Raw genomic sequence first — 27,197 nt, forward strand, 5'->3', positions numbered from 1 at the left:
TTCTCTGCTCTCAGTTTCTTGCAGTGGCATAATCCCTATATATTTGCCCTTTGGTCATTTGGCCCTGGTTTGTCTCTATCCATTAAGCTACCCTAAGAGAATAACATTATATAAATTTGTTCCACAAACCTCATGCTCTGCCATTAAATTTTGCTTTTCAGTAAAAAGAATCTGAAGAATTTAGTAGAAGCATTTCAGGCAGTGTCATAATGAAAACACCTGGCCCATCACTACAGACATTCATAAAAAGGAGTACACAGGTGGTTTCACCAAAACCTTTCTGTGAGTCCCACTAATTTCTGTGTGCTTCAGATGGGCTCTTCCTTTGCCTCTGGCGGCTGGTGACATTTGGTATGGTCGAAGCTGTTTTATTTGAAAACACTGTAAGAGCATGCTCATCTGGCATTTCCGCCCTCCGACATTTACACACATCTGTTACATTAGACTAATGTGCAAGTTAAACTCAATCAGATATCCTCTGGCCTACCCACAATGATGGGATACACACGCGCTGAGGACACATCTTACTGTGGCATGCACCCGCCCCCGGGCCCCGACGGCCATGAGAGCCGGGAAGAAGGTGGAGGATGGCAGGGAGAGAGCCGCGAGTGTGGAGGGGGAGCACAAAGCCCGAGACTCCCCCAACGAATGCGATTCTGAGAGTGACGGCGAGAGGAAGAGGACGCTGGTGCAGGCAACGAGCGAGTCCTGAGCTCTGTCGCCTGGGCCCCGCCCCTGGTTACACAGCAAGGCCGCTTCACTACATCTCACGTTTGACCTGGGCGGCCGAGCTGCAAGCTGGGGGTGGTAACGAGGAGGCGGAGCGACGAGCTCTTGTTCCCTCTGCGTTGCCCTTAATGAGAGCCAGCTGATGCTGATCTGGCTGGAAAGCTCTAGTGAAGGACTGAAAAGTCTAGTTAGTGTAAGCCATTGCAAAGTGGCCAGCTTATCATAGCATTGGTTTTTGTGGTGTAATAGTTGTAGTGAAATAAAGGTGGTTTGTAGTGAAATAAAGTAATGGCTGCTGCAATTCTGAATCCTGCCTCCAGTGTCCTCCTTGAGACCGGGGTAGCACATCCTGTGCTACACTTACCTTTTCTGATGACCCACAATGTTGCTTTTATTGATTATTTTGTTTGATGAAAACCTGTTGAACTTTTACTATGGCTCCTCTCCTGGTCTTGACTTAGAACAGTGGAGTGTACTGATGTATTGACACGTCTGTATCGTCAAAACTGCAGGCTTTTTTTGGTCATAGCACTAAAGGCTGAGCAGGTTACTATGAACACAGGACACCATCATAATTACAATAACAAGCATGATAACATGTTATAACACATGTCAGAAACTTTTTCTGTGAAGAGATCTGATGGAAAAAGTTTTACAAATTTAACAAGCAGGTGAGGGGGTTGTGGTCAAGCATGGTCGCTGGTCTAAATCATCTACCAAGCTAAGAAACTAGGGCAAAAGTTCTAAACAGTGCTCACAGCAAAAAGGTAAATAACAAAGTTATTTTATAAATAACAACCTGTTGCAAAGTGTTAGAAACCTCATAAACAAGTCTGTTTGAGATTACTTAAAACTTGATGTGGTTTGAGAAGTGTTTTGATGATTTAGGCAAGATGTTTGCACATTGCTAATTGGTGATATATGGTAGGTAGTTACATAAGACCCAGAGCAGCAGTGCAAAACAAAAGGAAGCAAACTTGGAGACCTAAAATGTCTTAGCTGATGGGCTTTATGCGGGGCAAGGTAAAAGTTGTGTACTTACTTATTTATATACATTTATTAATTAATTGCTGAACTGTTGCTTTAAGGCATAGTGAGAGGACTGTTTTTCCTACAATTCTGATGTGCTAGGTGTCCATCTCCTACTGCAGGCTTGCTGCGGAAACTGGTATGGAGAATCCGGTCACTATGTGTTGATCAGTAGCCTCCAGCGGGTCAGTCACTTTAGAGTCTAATCAATTGAGTTCTTACAGAGAGAGGACCTTATTATGATGAGAATATAAATGTCCTCATATATTAGCCCAGCGACTGTCAGGAAGCGGTTAAATCAGCGTGATTTACAAGCAAGCCCGGAGTTAGGGCTGCAGTAGCGCAAAGACACGAGCTGCGGTCAGTAATCAAATCTGGGTTAAAACTCACCTCAGGGCTTTGCACCAACAGCCAACACATAGACACACTGTAAATGACTCTGGATGTGTGTGTTGGGGTTTGAAAGAGAGAGCTTGTCTATAGAATGGGAATAGTGCAGTGGAATCCCAACCTAGTATTTCATTTTGGATCAGTGCAAGCATACATCAAAGTGTGACCTCCATTTTGAACGTTTGAAGTGTTTAAGGAAACCCGTTGGAGCTGGACCCCATGACTATCTCACATTAGCACAGAGCACTTATCTCCAATACTGATGGACCTCATAGTGCCAGCTTAATCTGAGACCAGAAACCCCTCTTTGTCTCTTTCTCACACACATTTGCAATATCTCTGTCTCTCTGAATGTCACCATCTCTCCCCCTCTGTCTCCGGCCCGCTCTCTGTCTTAGTCTTGCTTTCATTCTTTCTTTTACTCACACACTCAGAAACATGCACACAAACATGCAGAGAGAACTGGGGTGAATGGCACCGAAACAGCAAAGCAAATGTCTCCCCTCTCTGTGTGCCAAAATTGGGGATTCCACAGGGGTGCATCATTTATGTATGACCAGTACAGAAAAAGAAACTGGGCTTTCTTCCCCCAAGTGAATCCTATGAAATGTGCAAGTGCTTCTCTCTTATGGGTTCTCTAGCATCTATCCCTGTTCTATTGCAGATGGAATATTTATTCCTTTTTATAGAAGGAAGAGACTTGAAGATGTTAAAACATTCTAGGTTTTTATTTCATAATGGATTTCGTCTTTGTATGCGGTTCCCCCAACACAAGATACAGAAAAAATACAGTGGTTACTCACTATGTGTCTAGAAGGTGTCAGCATTTCCTTTTAAATTACTTACATATGTTTCATTACAATGTTTAGTATTAGGCAGTGAGAGTCATGTTGAATTGCTTCACAGTCTAAAGTGTTTTTCCCCAAATATGCTCTCTGTTGCAGTTGCTGTGAGCTGAAGAAAGCCTGGGCTTCAAAGACGTGGTAACATGCTCACCCAACCCAGCTTTTTTCATCAGAGGTCTTTCCCCTAATGGTCCTCTTCAACTTCCTGCAAGAAGACAGCAGAACTCTTCATTCATTTCTGCAGAACCTGAAATCCGTTGAACCTGTTAGAAATCTACTATCCATCAAAAGTATCCCTCTTCTGTGAAGTTAAATTTTGCGACAGGCCCACCCACAAAGTGTCAGAAGGAGTGGACTGAACCACAGCCAGGCATACGAAAATGGCCAACAACACTGCTGACCATCTGCCGGGGAACTCTGTGGCCGAAGGCAACCATGATGGGGACTTTGGCTGCACAGTGATGGATCTTCGGGAGTTGATGGAGCTTAGGAGTGCAGAGGCGGTCGGCAAGATTAGAGACGTCCATGGAGATGTGCAGGGAATCTGCCGCAGGCTGAAAACCTCCCCCATTGAAGGTAAGACTAACAGACAGAAACACACACACCTACACTCATAACTCATTGGATGTAGTGCCTCTACACCAGTGGTTTCCAGTCCCTGTAGTTGACAACATAGATTTGACAATATGCCTGTCATTAGTTTAGGGATGTAATGTCAGTTAGCATGGCTGACACATGCCCCCAAAAACTCCAGTTAAGCATGTAAATGTGTAGAGTGTGGAGAACACATTACATGTGGTAAATTTTTATTTATGGGGATAATGCTGTACATGTCGAAAGTGTAGCAAGTTGTCCCCAAACATTCCTGTTAAGAGAGCAAGTCTGGCCCTGCAAGACTACTGTCTAGGATCTAGGATAGATAGATCTATCTAGGATAGATCTCCAACAGTGTTAGAAGACTGTGGTCAAATGTCATAGTAGCTAAAGATGCTCCTAGAGGTGATACAATAGACAGAAATGTCTTTCACTTCCTCCACTCCAGGGTCCAAAGTCATTCTAGTGATTGAGCTGGCTTTCTTAATCACCACAGTTTTTTGGTGGTTTAGTATGTTTAGTGTTTTTCTTTCTAACATACACAATCCAGTTAATTAGCTAATTAACAAGCTCTTCCTCAATTGAAGTGGGTCAATTAGAGTGAGAACAAGACAATAATCTTGTAAAGGGTACTCCAGGACCAGGGTTGGGAGCCACCACTCTACATATATGCATTTCCTCACATGTCTGAACACATACACCAACATAAATACTTACCCTCACTCCTTGACAAGCTGTGGTAGAGGTCTCCTGTCTCAAGGCTCCAGGCAGATGAAAACCCGAGTAGGGAGTGAACATCAGCTAATGGGCTAAACTGATGGAAAAGTCCAATTATAGAGCTCAGTGACTTATTCTAGTGGCATTTGATGACATGATGATTTTGCATGTAGTGTGGGTTCTAGCTGCTCTTTGCTGGAAATACTTAAGTTCAAGAGGTTGATTACAGACGATGTAGTTTTTCTTGTAATGCAGAAACCTCTAGGCATTTTTTTGTCAGTATCTCCAAAGCCTCCCAAAGCTAAAACATGCCCCCTGTGGCAACATCTGAAGAAGGTGAGCACGCAAACCTTCCATCTGTAACGGATATTCTCCGGAAATGCTAGAATATTTCTGAACTGTTCCAGTATTTAAATTTGAGACCATTACCACTAGCAACAGGATTAATGAATTCCAATGCTCCTTTCAGAATTCTGTACAAATGATTAAAAAAGCTTTGTTGTCAGCTTGAAATTAGTGCCAGCTTTAAGAGCTTCGTTTTAATCTTAAATCAGCAATATCAGTATACTATATTGTTATATGGCAAGGTTTCAGTGACAAACCTTATTTTCAGAAGCACTGTGATTCCATGATTCCCTGAACACTTCCTCGGAATTCAGTACCATCAGTAATTTGCCTTTGCAAATTCATTTATTACTTCAGCTGCAGCATCATTTAGCTCCTGTCTCTGTAACCAGTTGAGCAGGGTATGCTTCGCTTTTAAGGAACTACTTTGTTTTGCAAGGAAAACAGCACTACTTCTCTCTACTTTAACATATGGCCCCACTAGTCCTTTCCAGCATTTAAATTTGTTCCACACCATTCTCCTAATTACTTCATAGATCATTGCTTGGTTCCATTTAGTAATCAAGGGACAGCTGTACTGATGCTCCCCACACAAGAAATTACTCATTTTAATGAAAGGAGCGTAATTATGTTTTCTCTTTCACCCTTAAACAGGGGTGTGGGCGGAAAAAGCAATGTTCAAGCCAAATTAGATAAGCGGTGTTTAGATGCTCAACAGGGTACTGGAGAAACTTGGGATCTTTGGAGGGGTTTGAGCTATTTTGTATGCGAGTGATATTCTGAAACAAATTGGTGAAATGGGCCCACATTTTTTCACAAATTAAAAAAATCACCATAGAGAATTTTTTTGAAACATCATAAATTGTCTGTACCCAAATGACGTTCCCTTTTCCAGTGTTGCACACTGAAATATTGCACTGGGGGAAAAATCATTAGAAATGGTAGTAGCGCTTCATTTGCTTGACTGGTTGCTGTTTCCATTGCAGTCTTGGCTGGTGAAGAACAGTCAATCATTATTAGTCTTGTAGAGTGCAAATTTGTTCTTCTAATCTAAACCACACATTACAACATAATGTAGACCTACAAATATACTTGAATGCATAAAAGTTTGCTATTGAAGAACCATTTGCGCAAGTCTTAATGATTCCCACTTCGATTTGTTATTATTGTTGCTTCTGTCAGACTTTCAGTACAGGATTCATGGTAGCGTTGGGTAGTGTCTAGTAGGTTGTTTGTTGTTGTACGTTTCTAAAAAAAAAAAAAAAGAATGGTTTAGTAACTGAAGCTATTCCTTCAGATCAGCGAATACTAAAGCCAACGCTGGAGCTAGTCAGAGTAGAAATAAATAGAAATAAAAAATCCCAAACTTTTTCATGTTCAGGATTGAAACAAAAACATCACCCTCAAGGTGATCATGCAGTATATGTTTCGCAGCGACTCTCTTAACCTCATAATTCGGACTCATTTACTGCCTCCGCCACCCTCACTACAGTTTCTCTCTTTTGCTTGAGGAAGGATGCTGAAACATTTCCATGATTTTGGTTGGCTGAGACATGTAATAATCATAATTTTGGAATTTGGGGGGGGGGGGGGGGGGGGGATGCTGTCCACTAAATTATACATTTCCAAAATTTCCCAAAGAAATGTAATAAGTTCACTTACCTTGTTCCTACATTTAATGTCCATTTTATAAAGTCCAATCACTATATAGGTGCATTGTGCATTTTGTAATTACAGATTGCAGTTCATCTGGGTTAATTTGTTAGTTCTCCCTTTAACCCTGTTCATTAATGGTCAGGATCCCCACAGGATCGTCACTGAGCAGATAATATTTGGGTGGTGGATCGTTCTCAGTAATGTAGTGACACTGACATGTTAGTGTGAATTATACATAAGTGAGTCACACAGAGCAGTGTTACTGGAGTTTTTAAACAATTCAGAGTAACTGCTGGACTGAGAACAACCCACTGTCCAGAAATATCGGCTGGCCACTGATGAAGGACTACAGAGCATAAACTGTACAGCAACTGTGCAGCACAAAATGTGCAGCTGTCATCTTTTAGTTTGTCTACATGGTGAAGCAACAAGAGTGCTTATTATAGCAGACAGTAAGGGGACAGGGTGTTTAGTGGACAGCAACCATATCTACCAGACACTAACATGCCACTACTGTGCCATTTTCGATTCTGAAAATTATCCACTGCCCAAATTATACTTACTCTGTGAGGGTCTTGTCGAAGGTGTATTGTGTGTTTGGGAGTCCAGGGGACATTAGATTAGTCACGTTCCTGGGGAGAAGTCAAGAAGGATGATTTCATTAATTTGTCTTATTCTGAACTATAGACCAGTATATGAATTGAAAATACAAATGAGCTTAAATGAATGAAGAAAAAAATATGTATATTTAAAAACATTTATAGCCACAACAGTGCTAATTACACACTATTTGCACTCTTGATCACGTTATGCTCTACTTCAGAAGCCGCAGGTGCAGGTTGAATTTTCTCAGTTGCTAACCAGAACAATTGTGTCCATGGACCTGCATTTATTTGCTGTAATAGCTAAGCTTCATAATGTATTCACTTGCAAAATTTGCAAGGATTTATGCTGATGAAAGTGGCCAAATGTTTGGCAATTGATGCACTCATGAGAAGGCCTGAGAAATGCTTCGTGAGTTTTGCATCTAAAACAGGTGGTGCTTAAAAATAGAGATTAGTGGTGATTTATGAGCCGTCATTAAGGCTGCCATGAGTAGCAAAAAGCAATTTGCTTGCAATTGCAAAAGCCATTTTTATTAAGGAGGGGGAAAAGGCCATTTTGAGTCCAATAGAGACAGTTTTGTCCAGTTTATAGTCCTTCCTTGATATCCCATTTACCATTTGCATATGTGTCTAAGTTACTGTGTAATTTAGCAGGGTGTCATTGGAAAAACGTGTGAATGTTGACATTGGCATACCCACAGAAAAGTATAGTTCATTCGTTTTTGTTTGCCTGAAGGAAGTTACTACAGCACCCAAATTGTATCAGTATTTTAGTCTATTTCCTCATGTATAACTTCATAAAGTTTACTAGGCAGTCCATTACCACAGATATTTATTTGGTATCAGGTTGCCTCGTCTAGCAGAAAACAGAAATGGGTTGTGAGAAGCAAGAAGCCATGTTTTGGGCTTTCATTTCATTCCCCTACTCAGCTAGCAGGCCTAATCAAGACGGATTGAGCGCAGATTGAGTGAGGGAGGAAGCAAATGCAGATGGACGGAACTTCTAATGCATTATCCTTCCTTTACTGTAACATGGCCCCCCGGGCCTAGAGAGATGGTGATTGTGGAAGGAAGCAGTGTAGATGGTGTCTCCCTTGGGTCGAGCTGCTCAATAATGTCCTTCAGCTTTAATTACAGTGAGGACAATGTGAGGTGTGGTTAAGCTGGAGTGAATGGACATCAGGCCGTACAAGTGACTGTGCAGAATTTTGCTCTTTAACCACTGCTGAAAAAATATCTGACACCAATTAGATACGCATTGAAAACAACTTTTCCCTGAACTTTACTTTAAAAAAGGAAGGTTCGAAATTGATCTAAAATTATGTAGTATGAAAAGATCCATACTATTTTGTTTTAGCAGAGGCTTCACCAGGGCAGTTTTAAAAGTATCTGGAAAAGCACCTGTTGAAATAGAACTGTTTGCAATAGTTAAAACATCATTTTGAACAAGATGAAAAACAGGGTCATGATCACATTTGGAGAAACTTAATTTGTTTATAGCAGTTGTAAGCTTCTGATAACAAAGAAACATATCATTACAGATGTAATCGCTTATCAGGTGTTGCCAAATACATCAAAGGAAACCTGTGTATAATACTGTTTCTGATCGTTTACTTCATGTACATAGTAGTTTGTGGGCCAACTTGTTTTACAGTTTATACAAACTGAAATTTTGATAGATTGTGTCCTTGATTTTAGACTTTCTGGAAAGCAATCAACTAATGATGGTTGATTTTTTTTTTTTGGTCAAAAAATTTTCATCCATAACGTGTGTGTGTGTGTGTGTGTGTGTGTGTGTGTGTGTATGTATATATGAATCAGCAGGTATGTACATGACAATTATTGGATATTTGCATTGGTCCATATAGCAATCAATACCAAGTGAAGGCATTATGGACAGTTTCATTCAGAATTTGCAAAAAATATACTACAAACCCTGCAAACAAAAAAGTAGTGACAGTATCTGAAATAGAAACAGAAAGCAATTATTATGAATATAACCTGTAATTTAATAAAAAAATGATACTAAGACAAGATATTTAATGTTTTCTTACTTTCTTAATGATTTAATCTTATCACCATCATTGTTCTTTGTTCTCATAAGCCCATTCTGAAGTTGATGCATGCAACATGTATCTGAAAAAGTGAAAAAGCAATTTGAGACTAGGACACTGTTAAATGATCAGAAAACGTTTTTGAAGAGGTGATGTAATCATGCATGGCTATAAAAGGAGCATCCAGGAAAGTTTAAGACCTTTATGTGAATGAGTGGGTCACTTACCACTTTACCAAAAATGCATCAGTAAATAGTTTTACTTTTCCACAACGTGCATAAAAAGCAAGGCCAGAAACAACAACAGAATGCTCCTAACTTTCAGTCTTTCAGACAGCACTGCATTAAACACCGGCGTGCTTCTGTGATTGATATCACTGCGGGAGCTCGGAAACCACTGTCAATCAACATGCTGCTTCCACAAATACAAGTTGTGTTTACTATTCATTTATTATTAATATTAATGATGCACACATGATTATAAATTATCTGGCAGTGTGTGATATAAGAACACCTGTAACCACCTCATAATAACTGAATTTTATATTACACCAAGTCACAAAATATCCATGCAGTAAATGGAAAAATTTTTGACCCTAATGCTGTTTGCATGGACCTCTGTGTGTATTGATGATGAAAGCACCAAATTCTGTTTAAACTGAGTAGCTGATGACTTATTTTCTTATCTAGAACTAGGCTGGTCAGCTAGCTAATGGGCTGAAACACAGCATAAATGCTAAACAACTTAATCATTACTATAACAGGCTTGAATTAGTACTTGAAGAAGTACTTCCGATGTGACTATAAAACAACAATATAAAAGTCTTCAGATCTGCCTTATGCAGCATAAAACCCAGTCTAAGTCTCAAATGGCTCTGTGCTTTATAAATACTGTGTTGGGGAAGTTTTGAAATTAGAGCTTCGACAACCAAGTAGTGCACTGTTTGTCAGTGTGGATGTGGCTGAATACCAAATGACCATTTTTAAGCTATTGCATGCATTGTTGGGGTGCAGTAGCCAGTATTTAAAGTCCTATGTAGTACATGATGTAGGGAGCAAAGAGTCATTTGAGATTCAGCCCTAGTGTGGGAAGAGGGGTGCCATTAGCTTAGTGGTATATAAGACTCGCAGTGGTAATTTGGTGACCAAAAATTACTTCTAAACAGTGCTATGTTGTGATATGTGTAATATTTTATGACAAAATGTTAATGAAGCAACTGCAATGTACAGTGATGGGCAACTGTCCTGTAACTGTCTTGTAGTAAGAATATGGCTGAATATCGTCACTGTCCAAAGAAAAACATGCATCTCCATTTTTGTTCATTTTAATTGTTGCATGTATATATATATATATATATATATATATATATATATATATATATATATATATATATATATATATATATATAAAATATACATACATATACACACACACACACAAAACAGATTTCAGGAACAGAAATCTTCCTTGTTTAAGCCCTGTGCACAGCAGAATCCATATATCAACAATGTCCAGAAACGCAGCCTTCTCTGGGCTAAAGTTAATCTAAAATGAAGTAATGCACAATGAAAATGTGTGCTTTGGTCTGATACATCCTCCTTTCAGATTGTTTTTGGAAATAATGGACATTGTGTTCTCTGGGCTAAAGAAGTAAACCCAGATTGTTACCAGCATAAAGTTCAAAAGCCAGTCTCTGTCATGGTATAAGAGGGTATATCATTAATGCTGAGACATGTGCTGCCTTTGTGTAAAAGTGCTGTCTTTTTGCTATACACTAGTTGTTGATGTTTACAGACTAATTGATCTAAGTCTGTCTTTTATGATACATGAAGTTGAATAGGGTTATACAAAAACTGACATCAGCCATGATATATCCCAAAAGTGTGTAGTGTTGTAATTTGTTGCAGTATCAAAACATATTGTCATGTTTGCCACTCATAACCAGTAATGAAAGCCACTTCATGGCGTGTATTATGGCTGTGGTCTGTGTGTGTGTGTGACCTGGTGAAGGTTAAGATGAACATTAATCCCTTAAGATGGTTTTAAGCAGATTGCTTTATGGAGCCTCTGTAGGGGGTCCAGAAAGGTCAAGACATACCAAGCTTGAAGATGTCATGAGGATCAGTACTCCTGTGGTATCTGTGTGGGGTGTGTTTGTGTGTGGGTGTTTCATAATCAGATCTCAGTATTACGTAAAAATCTTCTGTTACCTGAACTTATTTCGCCAGGTCACTTAGATTTCTGATTGTAGGTGTCTTTTTTTAGCTAATGACCCACATTTGGCTAGAAATACTTTTCTTTTTGTTTACCTGCATTTTCCCCCTGTGGTTTGTCCTTGTAGCTTAACAGGCAGTTACCACCTGAGATAAAACGTTAGCTAACATATTCCTATAAAAAGCACACCTTCAGCTGTTTCTATTCTAAGACATTGTAGCATACAGAGTGGTCCATATCCTTTTTTCATCTCATCATTGCTCAGGCAGGGCAGCCATATTTAGAAAGCTCAAATATTATTAACAGCCATTAGGAGCTTTAATGCTGGGCGTTTCTGTAGTCATTGTGAGCTGAATGGAAAAATACAGTGATCATACTTGTAGCATTGTGGTGTAGCACTGAAGATAATGAAATGTTTAAGCCGAATGAATATTTTATATTATTTTTATATTTGCATTGCTATTGTTTAGTTTAAGTGAATAAAAGTGGAAATTTCCATTTTCAACATGTTATTTGTTCTGAAATCACAAAACACTGTTATCCATCACTAAGTCTGTCTTTTGTAAACACTTAAAACATGAACAACAAATCACATATTACATGTATTTAATTAAAACATGAGCACACATGGCACTTTTTAATTAAAATCAAGCCAGTACTGCTTTGCTGATTATATATGCAGTTTAATAAACTGGAAATTAGCGGCATTCTGAGTGAAGTAGCGGAGTGTTTTTTTTTCATCCGAACAGTGATTCCTTTTGGTGTGTCATGTTGACAAATGGACACTCATTGAGTATGAAATTGTTTGTGATGGCAAGTGCCCCCCCGTTCATGTGTGCTTGCATGCTCACATCATTTCAGTGACAAGTCAGTCATATAATAATATGAATGACTAATTAGAGCGAAACACAGGGCATGCAGAGACATGCACATTGTAACCTGCTTCAAGGGAGTTAGTTCCATCACATGAACACTATTGGTGAACCAGGAGCTCTGTTTGTACATTACAGATTGGTTAGTAAAGATATTTGGGATTCATTGTGCTCAGAATTAATTTGCTGACATCATGGTTTAGAGGAAGTGCAGAGATGTGCACATGTATCTGAACAACACAACCTTTTGTCAAGACTATGTCTCATTCCCGTAACCTAAGTTGCACCAAATATACTCATTGTAGGTGTACAAAATAACAGGTTGTTTGATGAAATTACTTTTCAGGAAGAGTGATGATGTGATGGTAAGATGCATACGCTGTGTGGAGGCGCACACATTCTCACACTCATAAACATGTACACACATGCGCATTCACAAACACACATTCGCTTGGAGAGAGAGTGCACTGGCTGCATGCCAAAAAGCCACAGCCCTTATGCTGTCCATGTGTTCAAGAACTCTCATTGCTCTAAATGATAGAAGTTGGTCCTTCAGTGAGAAATGGGGCTTATATGAAGTAGAGTAGAAGCCCTGACTATTCCACACAATGGTTAGAGCCATTAACTATGAACATAGTTATTTGCTGGTGTGGTAAAATTGTTAGCATAACAGCAAAGCTGTTATTGATGCAGGTGGGTGCCACTGTGGAGAAGCTTCACACCCTTCAGAAGTACTGAATCCAATGTAGCACTCATCCTCGATTCTGACTCATGCATGTCGCAGGACAAAGAACGTGTGAAAGTGAGCTTGGGTATACTGCAGTCTTCTCTCCTCCCCTTGTCTCTCTCTCTCCTTTTTGAATTATTTCTGTCCCACGTCTTAAATGCAGCCTGTTGTGTTTGGCCGCCATCCCAGCCTCTGTGACCGCTGCAGCCCCTATTAACAGTCCTCCTCCATCGCCATCACAGCCGTCTCCCTTCAGAAAAATACACACACACAAACACATACAGCCTTCGCCATCGGTCACCTTGACACCATCCCCCTTCACAGCCGCGCCCCTCAACTGAGAGGTGACTGAAATGGTCAGATTTCATTAGTGTTAGGAGTACAAACACTTTAATAATATTTTGGTTTGGTTACACTATTTGATTTTCAGTTGTTATCAGTCATATTCTAAAAAAGATGGTTAATCAAATAATATGTAAGCCTTATTTGGCTAATTTTCCGATTTAGCCACATAGCGGTGTTGAATAGTTTTCTACAGTGTCTGCTGATGATTGTATTAATCTGGAAAGTCTTATCTATTAAATGCTGCAGCTATCAAATTATTATCAAGTTATTAGTTCGTTTTGATAAATGAGGGAGTGGCCATGTTTTCAATTGTAAATGAGCCTCTATGCTAGCTGAAGCATATTTTTAAGCTGCTCAAAAAAGAACACATTCTAAAGTCAGACATAATGCAGAGGCTGAGTATTCTGCTATCAAGCTTACAAACCAGAGCAGTTGGAAACTTACTTGAGTTGCACCTGGAGTTAAGACAGATATTGTCACTTCAAATTAGAGCGATGAAACAGAATAGTCTCTTCATATCCCTATATGTCTGACTATCACTGAGTCTGGTGTGTTTCACTGACATGCAAAAATGTTAACCACAGATTCCTCTTTTTTATTTTTTTTTTGGTTCAAAATATTGAAAATCCAGTGTACTATTTTGAGTCCTTGGTATCTAGCTAGCATGTAGTTTGGTGGAAAAAAAGAAAGTTGGTTACACGTTGTACTTGCAATAGTGGAGAAAATGGTGCAGGGAAGCGAATGATTTCACAAAACAGATTAAACTAATTTTATTTGAATGGCTTAAGACTTTTCCAATATTTTAAAATGAATATTGTTGAATAAATGCAGAAGTAAACGTTGATCATGACTGTTCACATGACAGCGATAATATCATCAAATAACCCAATCCTACGGAGATATATCATGTGGTTTAGTATGGGACTGCAGTTTCCACTTGCTGCTCTGCTGCTTTATCTGCCTTCTCTGCATGTCTGCTTTCCACCCCTCCTTGTTACATGTACCTCGAAATAGGAGCTAGAGCAAGATGCAGAATATCTGATTTATGTGACTGGCATTTCTCCTCCATATGGCTTTGGCTGTGTTTGACAAGGAAGGATGGAGTGCCTGCTGAATGTTGAAGCATGGCATGCCTCAGTCATTTTTACTGGAAGAAATCTGGTGGCTTCTATGATGCTGACCAGGAGCCCGCTAGGAATGCAGCGCTGTGGCTCGTTCTTTCAGATGGAGAGTGCTCTGGTGACGGAGCCTTCAAAAACAACGCCTGGGCTCAGATGAAGAGCTCGAGGAGGAGCTGCAGGGCTCCTTTGTCATTGAAATGCTGCTTTCGACTCTGCTATTCCTCCGGGAGGCCGTGGATGTTTTCGTCTTAATTCCCAATCTCGTAAAAGTGCCTGCACACATACAAATCACTCTGCTGCAGCTAGTCACCACTGCCCAGACTACTAATGGTAAAAGAGGGAGAGTGAGATACTTCTGACCTTTTGCCCCTCTAGATAGCTTAGAGAAGCTTGGAAAAATAAAGGTTGCTCGCTTACTGGGGACCTGTATGGTGTTACTGAAGAGAGCTGCCACGGGAAACCTCTGGTCAAACTGTTTGCCAGCTTCAAAAGTCTTGGTTTAGCATTAGTGATGGATAAACAAGCTGAACTCAACACTGAATTCACCTGGAACCCTGATGCGTCTCCATATCGAGCCCTGAATTAATGAAGTGAGAACGATCGACATGAAGAGAGGCAAGAAGGGAGAGAAGGTGATGGAGAATGAGGCAAGGGCATTGTTTATCCTGGGAGGAATAATTTGAGTAAGCCCATTTTTGCTGCCTTAAGAATATAAAATCCCATACCACTCCTTACTTCTTTTTTTTACCTTCATGTTTTGTCTCTGCACTGTCAGTTCCTTCCGAGGGGCATTAATTGTAACTTCCTTTCCCTGCATTGACACACATAGTTACATATACATTTACAAATACATTAAATGGTTTGGATATCTGCATGAAAATGTGGTCTTATCTTGGCGTTAGACATAATAATACGTAAAGATTTTTTTAAAGATGACTCATCTAAATGGGATTAAGCTCTCTGTTGTGGTTGTTGTTTATTACTTGTGTGTTTCTGGATCATTTAGATGTGACCCAGCCTGTTTTGTGAAAAAAAAAAAAAATAAAATACGGAATTTAGCGCCTTAATTATGGGTAGTTTTCCAAGCACCAAAGCAGCTCAACACCATTATAGACTCCGCCACCATCGTGCTTCACTGCTAGAATGAGGCTTTGGAGTTGCTGTGGTTTGTGTTCTCAAACTTTTGCCTTGCATGTCCCCAGAATGTCGTTTCTGTGTTGGTGTGGAACATTTCAGGTGTTTTTTTGCAATGTTTTCAGAGAGCAGTGTTTACCTCTGTAAAAATACCACACGAGTACTACTCTTGTTCAGTACTTTTCTTTTGATAGACTCATGAACACAGATGTTACCAAGTGTAAGAGATGCCTTCAGATCTGTCACCCTCAGGTTCTTTGTCACTTGTTTGAAAATTCTACATCATAACTTTGCATTGAGGGCGGCACGGTGGTGTGGTGGGTAGCGCTGTCGCCTCACAGCGAGGAGGGCCTGGGTTTGATTCCCTGGCCGGGTGACCGGGGTCCTCTCTGTGTGGGGTTTGCATGTTCTCCCCATGTCTGCGTGGGTTTCCTCCCACAGTCCAAAGACATGCAGTCAGGCCAATTGGACATGCTACATTGCCCCTAGGTGTGACTGACTGTCTGTGTCTGTCTGTCTGCCCTGCGATGGACTGGCGACCTGTCCAGGGTGTATCCTGCCTTCCGGCCGAAGACTGCTGGGATAGGCTCCAGCACCCCCCCCGCAACCCTGAGGGAGAAGCTGCTTAGAAAATGGATGGAACTTTGCATTGATGTTTTTCGGATGCCTTAGGGAGATGTGATGCCAAATTTCTTCCGTTTGTAAACTTTCTACCTGACCATGGATTCATGGAGACCCCAATTTAAATTTTGTTACTGTTTCTAATCTTAAGAGCTTCAGCAACATTTTTTGGTGGTATTTAAATCTCATCAATGTCTCATTAAGATTGATGTTGAGATTGTTGTAATAATGCTGTAAGATTCCTTTTTTTAACTTCATAACTTTTATGTAGTAAAGTGCCTTATTCCATTTGCACATAATTTTACTTCTTTCAAGAAATAATGCAGAAAATTTGTTTAAATTGGTCAAATCCACAACTGAACTGCAATTGATTGTTATTTTCTTCTTTTGAAAAGAATCCTAGAGGCCCCCATACTTTCTCTACCGCTGATTTTGTGTCAGTGGTTATGGCAGTGTGAAATGTGTGTTGTTAAGTAAGACGGCCTTTATTTAATATTATGACTTTAAAAGAAGTTCACATCACATTTTGTTGACGATACAGAAATTCATATAATTTCAGAAGCTTCAAATTTTGCTCATGAATTGTCTTATGTCCCACGTCTGACCCCATTTTCTTTGCAAGGAGAGAAAAAATTATTGACCCATATGACTTTCATTAATAAGATATTACTGTTATTTATTTTATAGAAGCTTTATCCCTAAACGCTCTTTCAACAATAGGAATGAAAGGAGGGCCAGTAAGAACTTGGCAGCTGCACCTTTTTACTTTTTAGCCTTACCATTTTCTTTCACTTGCATTTCACACCATATGAGAGAGAGATTGTGAAGAGAGACCTTGAGGATTGGTGGCAGGATCACAGAGTTTTAACACAATCCCAGCCAGCAGAGGTCATAGTTAATTATTATGGGGGCTATGAAAGGAAGCATTTGGGATGTTATAAGCATATACATAAATAGTGTCTCTCTCTCTCTCTCTCTCTCTCTCTCTCTCTCTCTCTCTCTCTCTCTCTCTCTCTCTCTCTCTCTCTCTCTCTCTCACACTCACACACACACACACACACACACACACACACACACACACACACTTCTTTGTGTCCAGCTGGCACATTTATGGAGTGGAATTGATATGGCGATTTTTGCGGAGAGCATCTGTGCGAAAAGCCTAGTCTTCTCACACATGTACGTGTACAGCTCTGTGCACACACTAACGCACACATCCATTACGCATCATTCAGAGTCTGCCATGCATCAAAAGGAAATAATATGTCTAAACAGATCAACAAAGCTTTGTGTCACTACAATTCCCATTGCTTTCAGGGTTCATACAGTCATGGGAATCCTGGAAAAGTCATGAAATATAGAAATGAGTTTTTCCAGGACTGGAAGTGCTGGAAAATCATGGATATTTGTGGACTTTTCCCCTATGTCAGTAATCATCACATTTGAAGCACTGAAGAGTTTAGATTGCAAAAAGCACCAAGACCTGAGAATAATGTATGTTCACATGGATTAGTTTTACTAACATGTTGATGCTCAGCTTGCGAAGGTGTAACATTCAGGATGTGTGTGCTTTGGTAGATCTTTTGACATTCGAACACCGGAGAAGATGAAGCAACAAACCAGATATAAGAGGAAAAACATGCCACCGCTTCTCATTTGAGCTAAATGTAATGAAACGGAGAACGATATCCACTGAGTGATGATGTGCGTACATGCACAATGCACAACTCTTTACAGTTGAAACCGATGGATGTGTTTGTGCTAAATCATAGTATTTTCAAACTTATCACACTGTGTCCTGCTTTTAGGTGATATTAAAGTATAACATTCAAAAATTAACTCATGCTTCCTGAGTTAAATGGTCCTTGTCTGTCAAATATATTGCTACAAATATCTCTAAAACAGGAAATGGTATATCAGTACCACAGTATACGTGTATAAATAATATATCACCCAGCATTATACTAAATGTCTGACATTGAATTTTCATTTTATGTCATGTATAAGTCCTGGAATTCTACATTAAAAATAAATTTTTAAAAAAGTTCTACACCACCTTTAAACTCTCTAAGCCCAATCACTGTTCTTTTGCCAGTTTAAGTTGGGAGTATATTACAACCTAAAAGAGGTTTCAAGACAAAACAATATCTTTTTGGCAAAAATGAAGAGGTAATTTGAGCTTGTACAGAGTGGTGCACTGCATAGGTCATTCTGAGACCTTTTTGGACTGCAATTTTTCCCCAACATGAAGATGTATGCTGTAGTCTTAACAGCATGATTGGTGGTAGTTTGATTTTGTATAGTTCTTTTGGTTGTTTGAAGTAAAGTGCCCGTTTAAAATGTCACTCAGTATGCTAAGGCTTATGTGCTTCAAATGCTGCTCACTCCTGCTATTGATTAATTGCATTGGAGCTCTCAAACCATACAGGCAGTGACCAGTATAATCCACCTTAACTGTGGAACTATTTCACAGTTTCTTATTACTAAATGTGTGTTATGATTAAATGGACAAAGCCCTAGTGATTTGTCCCAAATCTGTCCAACTACCTCGACGTCTTCTATCAGCAAAGGCTGTCAGGCTGTCTGATTATGAAACGAAATACAGCTTGAGCTACCGATAAGGATACACCCAAGTCGTGGACTGTCTCATTGTTATATGTGCCCTGTGGAACAGGTTGTGAAAGGGTTGGGCTCAACTTGAGGAAATTGCAAATTGAGGCTAGAATATTCTAAACACAAGGGACTGGGCTGTTGTTTAAACACTGCGTTTCCTTTAAGATAGTATTGAATGATTTTCCATTTGTGCAAAATGGTTCACTCGCTGGGCCGGGCTTAGGTTCCAAGATTGAGATACATGGTTTTCAATGGAGAATCCTCATTAAATTCATTTTCAGATACTTGCAGAAAAATACGTTTACATATAAAACATAAGCAAGTTTATTACCTATTTTTTATAATTTTTAAAATGATCTCATAATTTTGGATTTCTTTAAATAGCCCCATTGCTTTAATAGCATATTCACAAATGTGATGTTTGAGCAAACCACCTGACAATCCTTCTCAGATGTGTGACTGACTGAAGTCTTGTTTACGCAAAACTTAAGACTTTTTTGAGAGAAAATGATTCTGTTGTTGGTCTTGGCCAAGTGTTTCATTCTTTATCAAGGCTTTTATGGTTATGGGTTATATTTAGAATTGTTTTGCACTCACAGCATTCTGTTTACTGTGAAACTCTAGGGCTGTCTGGAAATCCGGCAGACTTGGAAAAGCGCCACACAGCATTCGGGAAGAACTTCATTCCTCCTAAGAAGCCCAAGACCTTCCTGCAGCTGGTGTGGGAGGCGCTGCAGGATGTCACCCTCATCATCTTGGAGATAGCAGCCATCATCTCACTGGGCCTGTCTTTCTACCACCCACAAGGAAATGACAGTAATGGTGAGGCAACCCAGAACCTTCTGGGCATGTTTTACATGTGCTAATGGTTAGTTTTAAAGTTCTACAATTATTATTATTTTTTTTTCCAAAAGTAGTGGTTTGTAGAGTTGGGCGATGTCTATGTAACTGCTATATAATGTTGTCTACAGCAAAACATCACAGTGGACGATGACATGGGCAGGGGGTGTTAACGTTAGTCTTACAAAGGTACTATTAATACTCAACACTCTTTAAAATACATATTCATCTGTTTAGATCTTTGGGTAAGTAATAAATAATAAATATAGTTTTGTACATTATAGCAGAGACACTGGAATTATGCCATTTTCAATTATGAATGACATTTTTTTCAACACAAACCTGTGAATGCGGCATTAAAGCAGGCAGAACATGTGAGTGCTGTGGAGTGAGAAAAGTATCTTTTCAGAAAGTCGGCGTGTCAGTGTTGTCTCTCACTCTGAAATGGCTATAGTATCACTCCATCCCGTGAATCAGTCAGTCCTTTTTTCCCACACTGACTACCTCTGTGTGACATGAGTGATGCAGCAGTGATGCTACAGCTCACACACAATGCCTATTCATACATAGTGTCTGTGCTGTGGAGTTGTTCAACAGATCTACATACTGGAAATTCTCACCAATCACAACAAAGTTTTCACAATATTACAAAGAGTCATGGGGGGGTCATCATGATGCCAGTCAATGGACGGCCCCAACCCCCTATGGTGTGCATCCTTGGGTTTGTGAATGGCTATATACAAATTTAACTTATTATTATTCTGTGTAAAAGTCACCTATGCAAATTGTTATTGTTATAAATTGTAAATGTCTTTTTGTTTGTAAAAACACTAAATAACATCACAAGATCACATTGGAAGAACACAAGTTTGGTTCTTGACTTCGCCTCGCCATAATGCCAGAGGAAATCACAGAAAAAAGATTGACTAGACAAACAAGATACTAAGTAACTATAAATCATGTCTGGCTGCCATCAGAAGTTTGAAAATGGTTAAACAGATATAGCATACATAACATCATTACTTTTGTATGAGTGTTTGTGTATGTATTCTAATATTAATGCTTAAGACTTTTGCATATTACTGTATTTGCATCAATGAAAACGTTCCCTGAAAAAGTCACAGACTGTGAGAGTCTGTAGAACTGGAAATGCCAGTAGTCTTATTCATATATTTTTTTTTGTTTTTTGTAACAAAAAAATATTTGTCTCAACAATGATTTGGAATCTCTTCAGTTGTGTTGATAACTGTCATTTAGGAAACGTATCCTCTTATGCTGACTGCTCAGAATATGTAAGAGCCTGTGTTGGCAGCTGCTGTGAACTTGTGAGTTTCCCCATATGGCTCAGAGTGCATGAGTGACCTTAAAGTCATCTAACTCTCAGGAGAGAAAATTAGGTTGGTGACGTGGAATCCAGCATTGGTCCTGGCGGTCAGGAAGGTTTTTGGGAGGATGAATACGTATGTTGTTATGTATGACTGTGCATATGTAGACAATGTGGCATAAATTGCCATGAAGGGAGTTGTAATGGTTTTTAAGGGTGACCTTTCATAAAAGTCAACTAAGTTAGGATGATTTCACCAGAATATGGTCTCTGCTCTATGTGTGTTTATTTTCAGCATGTGGCCAGGTTGTTGGTGGTGTGGAGGATGAAGGTGAGGCTCAGGCTGGCTGGATTGAGGGCGCTGCCATCCTGTTCTCAGTGATCATTGTGGTGCTGGTGACCGCCTTCAACGACTGGAGCAAAGAGAAGCAGTTCCGTGGGCTGCAGAGCCGCATTGAGCAGGAACAAAAGTTCACCGTCATCCGCAAGGGCCAGGTCATCCAGATACCCGTGGCTGAGATTGTCGTTGGAGACATTGCTCAGATCAAATATGGTGAGATTTCCCCTGTGAAGTGAATAAATTTTAAATTTGCCCATAATGATAAACAGTTAAACAGATGAACAGCTGTAAGAGATTCTAAAACTACTGAAAAATTTTTATAACATCAAGAATTACGTTTTAGTAAAATTAACTTCCAGAATGCCTTGTATTTGCCACATAAGTGCTGATCAAATCTGGAGACAGATAATGTGTAGAAGAATATAGATACATAATCACAGAGTTATTCATCAGTTTGTAACTTCTTGCTGTTTCCCAAAAAACTTTTAAAATATTATGTTAAGCACCTTGACATACACTATGGTGCCTAGTTTAGATTTTTCAATTTACATTATATAACTCAATTTACATTATTTTAAATTTTCAATATACATTATATAACATTTTTAAATAAAATATTAATTAAGGGGAACCCTCATGTAAAATGTCATCTATTATGTGTAATGACATTCTGACTATTGACTTTTTAAAAAACTACTTAAGCATCTAAATATTAAAATCATCTCTTCGTCTTGCATTCTCTGTAACTAAACTATATTCTGCACTCACTAGACTAGAGGCCAACAGGTACCTAAAAGGCTAACAGGCTGGTTTAAAAATATTGAAACAATCTCCAGACCTTTTGCCAGAAGAGTCACAGTAAAACTAAGTATAGAACAGAATGTGTTACTTGTATGCCTGTTACAAGCTCCACATTCCTTTGTATAAACTAGAATTGGCATCTAATGTAATTACACAACAGTGCTAGCTTGGTGCTAGCAACACTACAAATATCCATAGGGATGCTGACATACAACTGCAACTAATGACATACAACTAGCAGACCTTCATGACTGTACAACTCTACCTGGTTCACAGCATAAACAAAGCTACAAAAAGTTCATGAATAATAAACATTACTTTATACATGTCGCACCGTACATTCCTATGTCTGTTGAAAATTCAGATGTCACATGTCATTCAAGTGTTTACAACTGGAATACATCTTTAATATGAAAAGCGATTCCAAACTTTTGAATGGTAGTATATGTTTGTCATTGTTGCATCACTACCTCCACAGCCCTAAACCCTGGCTATGGAGCAACAAGAGAGTATATTTCAGATCTGTAGGATCTAATAAAGAACCTACCAAAATTTATTAACTTAGGCTGTATGTTATCCTGTGATTCTAGCGTTCTCTTTGTACATGTCTGTGAAGCACTAGACTTCCTTGAAGGGTCTGACATTTCTAAAGCCCAGTTAGTTTGCTGTCTGAGTCATATACATTGCCAGCGAGCTTCATGAACTGGTTTCTCAGTGTCTCAGAAGCATGCTTTAGAGTGCTGAATGCTGGTAGTAACAGATCATATATGGCTGGCGGTCAGAAGCTCCTGTTTCAGCCCCAGCAAAGCTATGACTCATGCAAACAGGCTTATGTGAGTCACAGTGCTGGTGCCTGGGCTGGTTGAGACGTGGGCGACACGCGGGGCTCCGAGAGCCACATGAGAGCGCTGTCTCCATGGTGGTCGAAAGCAGCCTTCCTCCTCTCACTGCATCAGTCAGTCTAATATTCTCTTAATATTTTCTTTCACTCTATCCTGTTCTTTTTTTCTTCTATATTTTGTGTGATTCTGTCTTTTCACATTTCCCACTGTCTCTTCTCTTAATCAGTCTCTCTTCCTTTTTAACATCTTTCCCTTCTTCTTATGCACTCAGGTGACCTCCTTCCTGCTGACGGTATTCTGATCCAGGGCAATGACCTGAAGATTGATGAAAGCTCACTCACTGGAGAGTCTGACCAGGTCAGGAAGTCCCTGGACAAAGACCCCATGCTGCTGTCTGGTGAGCACCTGTTGTTTTGTTGTGCACTGGTCAAATATTGCCTTGTATTACTATTGCAATGTGCAGGGAAGCCAGTTTGTAAATAGGAGTTTTCATTTCTCCGCATTTGGCATTTCATTTGGAATTTGGTTATTAAAAGATTTCTTGTTTGGTTTATTGTGTTTTTTCACCTCACATGCAACTAAAACAGTGTTCTTAAATGGCTTTTGGCTTTAGTCTTTAGTTCTTAAGGAGAAATCTTTAATTGACAGAACTTTTACATTGTTGTTGATGTTGTTCAAACTTTAAAGTAGTTATTCAGTCACACTTTTATGCTTTTGTTTACAGAAATGGTTCTTGTAATAACTATAGATTTAAAGACTCTTTAGAGGCCAAAAGTGTATTTCTATGGTGAAATTATCTGTAAACGGTCAATGTGGTTGCCAGTTTCATTCCAGCAAAACAGAGATACTCATGATCAGTTGTTTTAAATTAAGAACAACTGATCCAACAAGTGGAATCAGGTGTGCTCCTGTTTGTTTACACTGAAGATCTGAAGCCACACCGGCCTTTTGCGGAGGAAATTGGCAGCCCTGTTCCATGGTTTCTATGGAGTGTGGTAACATGATCTCTTTCCCATTGGTCAGGAACACATGTAATGGAAGGTTCTGGGAGGATGGTGGTAACTGCTGTGGGCCTGAATTCCCAGACTGGAATCATTTTCACCCTTCTTGGAGCTGGTGGTGAAGAGGAGGAGAAGAAGGTGAAGAAGGGTGAGTCTGTTCATAAATCGATTTAGAACCATACCAATAAAACCATCTACAGTCCAAAACAATCAACCTACCTCACCTAATACCCATATGGGCAGTTTCTATGTCAACTTCCCTTGTCAGAGGTAAGAGCTATTTGAGTGATATCCCATTCAGTCTGTAGTTTTGCCCATCAGAGTTCAAGAAAGCCGAGGAGTGAAGTGTCACTAATGCTAGAGCGAAAGGTCAAGATGAAGAATTCATGGACTCTTGTCAGTGGAGATCAGTCAGTACCAGTGGTTGCAATTCTCTCCACCTTATTTATTTCATGTGTTATATTTACTTTATATATTTCATATAGTGCTAATGCCTTAAATTTTAGTTTGTTTTTTTCTTTTGATTTACTTTCCTGTTTCCCTCCGTCAAATTTACATCCCTAAGGCATTCATCCTTGCTGGGCGGAACGTGTCATTTCTGAGGAAAGACAGTTGGGAAGCCTGTATTTTGAAAATGAAACAAAAAAAGTCTATTGAATGCTACACACTTGTCACTGCCACACGAGATTTGTAAGACAGCTGTAGAAGCACTGTCACTTTGCTTTGAAAGTCAACTGTCCCCTCAACTCAACATTCAGCTACTCCCCTTTGTGGTATTTTTGACTGCAGCTGGCCTTCCTGGTCCTTTAGGCACACCTTAGACTTAACAAAAAGTGTCACAAGCACACTCGATGTCCACACACAAGCACCTGCCGTCATCAATCCGCGTCCTATATATTTGATGTCCATGTGTATGGGACCCTCTCTGATTCTCTACTAAGAACAGAAGAGGTCTGGCAGTCAGTGTCAAAACAGCTCTCAAATCGCCTCCTGACTTCATGAGCCAATTATCGCGCTACCACGATGATGCGGTTTGCCAACACACTTTCGCCATGAAAGTGTTCCGAAATGCGGTTCACTGCAGACACAATGAATGTTTTGGCAGCCTTTTCAACTTTTATAATTAGCTCTCATTTGCTTTTTTTTACCCATCCTGCTCCTGGTGTTGTCACATATTTTAGAGTTTCACTTAAAATAATGACATGAAATTGCAGGCTGATTTTGTACTGTTTTGACTGTTAGCAAGGAAGCCAACTTCGTTTATGTAAAAGTTGCTCTTCAAATTTATGAACAACAGAGTCAGAAAGCACTAGAAAAACATCCTTAAAGGAATACTACTGTAAGGATTTTTCGACCTTATCTCAATCTGCAGCATCTGTATCAGACATTGACTTGCCATGGACAATAATTTGTCAGCATTTTCCTGTGCTTGGCAGAAAAAAATTGCCTGATTTGGAATGAACTTGAAAGTGAAACCTGTAAGTTGTTCAGTGCTTGAAAGACCCCGGACATACTGCAGATTAGGTTGAAATCTGCTGGAGTATTCTTTTAAATTTGTTTCTGAAATTTCTCAAGGATTCTTGTCAATACAGTATGATTTCCTGAAGAGTATCGAAGATGTCATTGTACCGTGACAGAAGAATTGGCTTTATTTTTTTTCTCAAGATGACACATTTTAGCCCACATTCACACATGTGAAGTGGCATTGATTTGATTTTTTTGTATCTGGTTTTTTGAACCTTTTGTTTCTTTTGATTTGTGTCTGGTTCATTTAATTTAAACCATGTTATATCAGCCCTCCGCCCTCTCTCTCTTGTTCTGAACAGGTAAAAAACAAGGAGCCAACGAAAATCGCAACAAAGGTAACCCCTCCCCCCTCCCTTTCCATTCAGCGACAAGTCTTGGAGTCTCGTGTCAATCTCACTCACTCTTTCACCCAACTCTTGTTCTTTTTCTCTATTTCTCTTTCTCTACCTCTCTTTCTCTTTCTTTCTCTCCTCTCTCTCTCTTTCTGTTGCTTTGACTCTTTCCTGCTAAGCCCGTGGGAGCTTCTTCCCGCCTCGCTTTACCTGTGAAAGAGTGCAACTCTCACCTGCTGAAACAGAGCTGAGCACTTTTACTGTCACTTTTACTTAGACACACACACACACACACACACACACACACACACACACACACACAGACACAGAGCCAGAGGGGACATAAAACTAAAGGGCTTTAGCTGTAGAAAAATACATATAGTAATAAGCACTGCAGTTATGCACTTACTCAGTTTTGCTTAGTTTAGATTTTGGTAATATCTCATAAGATAGCAGAGTACGGCTAAAAGTTGAATTGGGTGTTTAGGAGCAGGGTTAATACTAAAATGTGCCGGTACTCCAGATTCAGGTGCTGTGGAACTGCTTTTCTCAGTGCTGAAAGAGGACAGTACTGTGCAAAAGTCAGAGACCATGCATCATTTACACTTGTTTTTCTAGTAAAAACGACTATTAAGTACAAATTTTCTGAGGAGATTGAACATAAGATGCTTGACCTTTCTGAGGAAAAGGAATGTCAAAGAAAAATACACTTAAGACATTTTCTGTTTTGTTGAATGAGGCAGCACAAATTGTAGGGTTCAGTAATATTCTGAGGCAACTGATGAAGAATCAGAATCAAGCTTTATTGGCCAGGTATGCATACAAGTAATTTTTAGTTACAGGAGCTCACAATGCACACTATCAGACATTTACATGTAGTGAATAAAATAAATATAAAATATAACAAAATAAAATAAAACATGCATTCCTACCATCAATTACACACGCACACACACACACACACACACACACACACACACACACACACACACACACACACACAGTACACCTGTAATGAAAACCTGGGAAACAAGAGTTTTCAAAACTTGAGTTTTAATAGATAAAAGATAGAAAAAATGTAACTCGATTGAAATTGACCATTTGATGAACAGTATTTAAGGCTTTCATCGTTTAGAGATAGGAGAGAATCAAGCGCCACTCGTGCTTCAATCTGAATAAAAACTGTTTGTTTCTGTTCATCCTTTTACTGTGAGAAGACAGCTCACCGAGTCTGAAAGGTTAAGCTGTGAGGAACCATTACTAAGAAAAGGAAATAGACAGAAAAGAGAACTTGTGCAAATCAAACAAAATCAGACCTCAGTTTCACTGAATGTGTTATTATAATGTGAATGGATTATTTGATCGCAAGAAGCAGAAAATGCATAAAGCTTCTCAGACTGAACTTCTAAGACTGTCTATTTCTTTGAAAAACAAAAAGCAAGTCAAATGTATCCTCACAACGAAAAATTGGTAACTTGTATGTAATAGCAGTTTTGATTGTAAATTATAATAATGAAGGGTGTTTTCTCACTTTTGCCCAGTGCTGTATATCACTAGAATGCTTATCTTATCATTAGTG

General features: G+C 39.4%; 1 protein-coding gene across 6 annotated transcripts in view; it reads left to right on the top strand.

Annotated features, from left to right (window-relative positions):
* atp2b4 (ATPase plasma membrane Ca2+ transporting 4) overlaps positions 1-27,197 on the top strand; it is a 98,653-nt gene that overhangs the window by 27,557 nt on the left and 43,899 nt on the right. For 2 of the 6 annotated variants that reach the window (XM_037532320.1, XM_017694714.2), the window contains exons 2-7: positions 3,093-3,569; positions 19,236-19,433; positions 21,071-21,328; positions 23,030-23,155; positions 23,782-23,907; positions 25,586-25,621. In XM_037532320.1, the coding sequence (XP_037388217.1) occupies positions 3,374-3,569; positions 19,236-19,433; positions 21,071-21,328; positions 23,030-23,155; positions 23,782-23,907; positions 25,586-25,621 (940 nt within the window). In that variant the 5' untranslated portion in view covers positions 3,093-3,373. Of the gene's footprint in view, positions 1-3,092; positions 3,570-19,235; positions 19,434-21,070; positions 21,329-23,029; positions 23,156-23,781; positions 23,908-25,585; positions 25,622-27,197 lie in introns of those variants that run through there. The other 4 variants (XM_037532317.1, XM_037532318.1, XM_017694715.2 and 1 more) reach the window with 2 other exon arrangements.

This window comes from Pygocentrus nattereri, chromosome 21 (genome assembly GCF_015220715.1).
Source record: "Pygocentrus nattereri isolate fPygNat1 chromosome 21, fPygNat1.pri, whole genome shotgun sequence".
In the NCBI taxonomy this organism is placed as follows: Eukaryota; Metazoa; Chordata; class Actinopteri; order Characiformes; family Serrasalmidae; genus Pygocentrus; species Pygocentrus nattereri.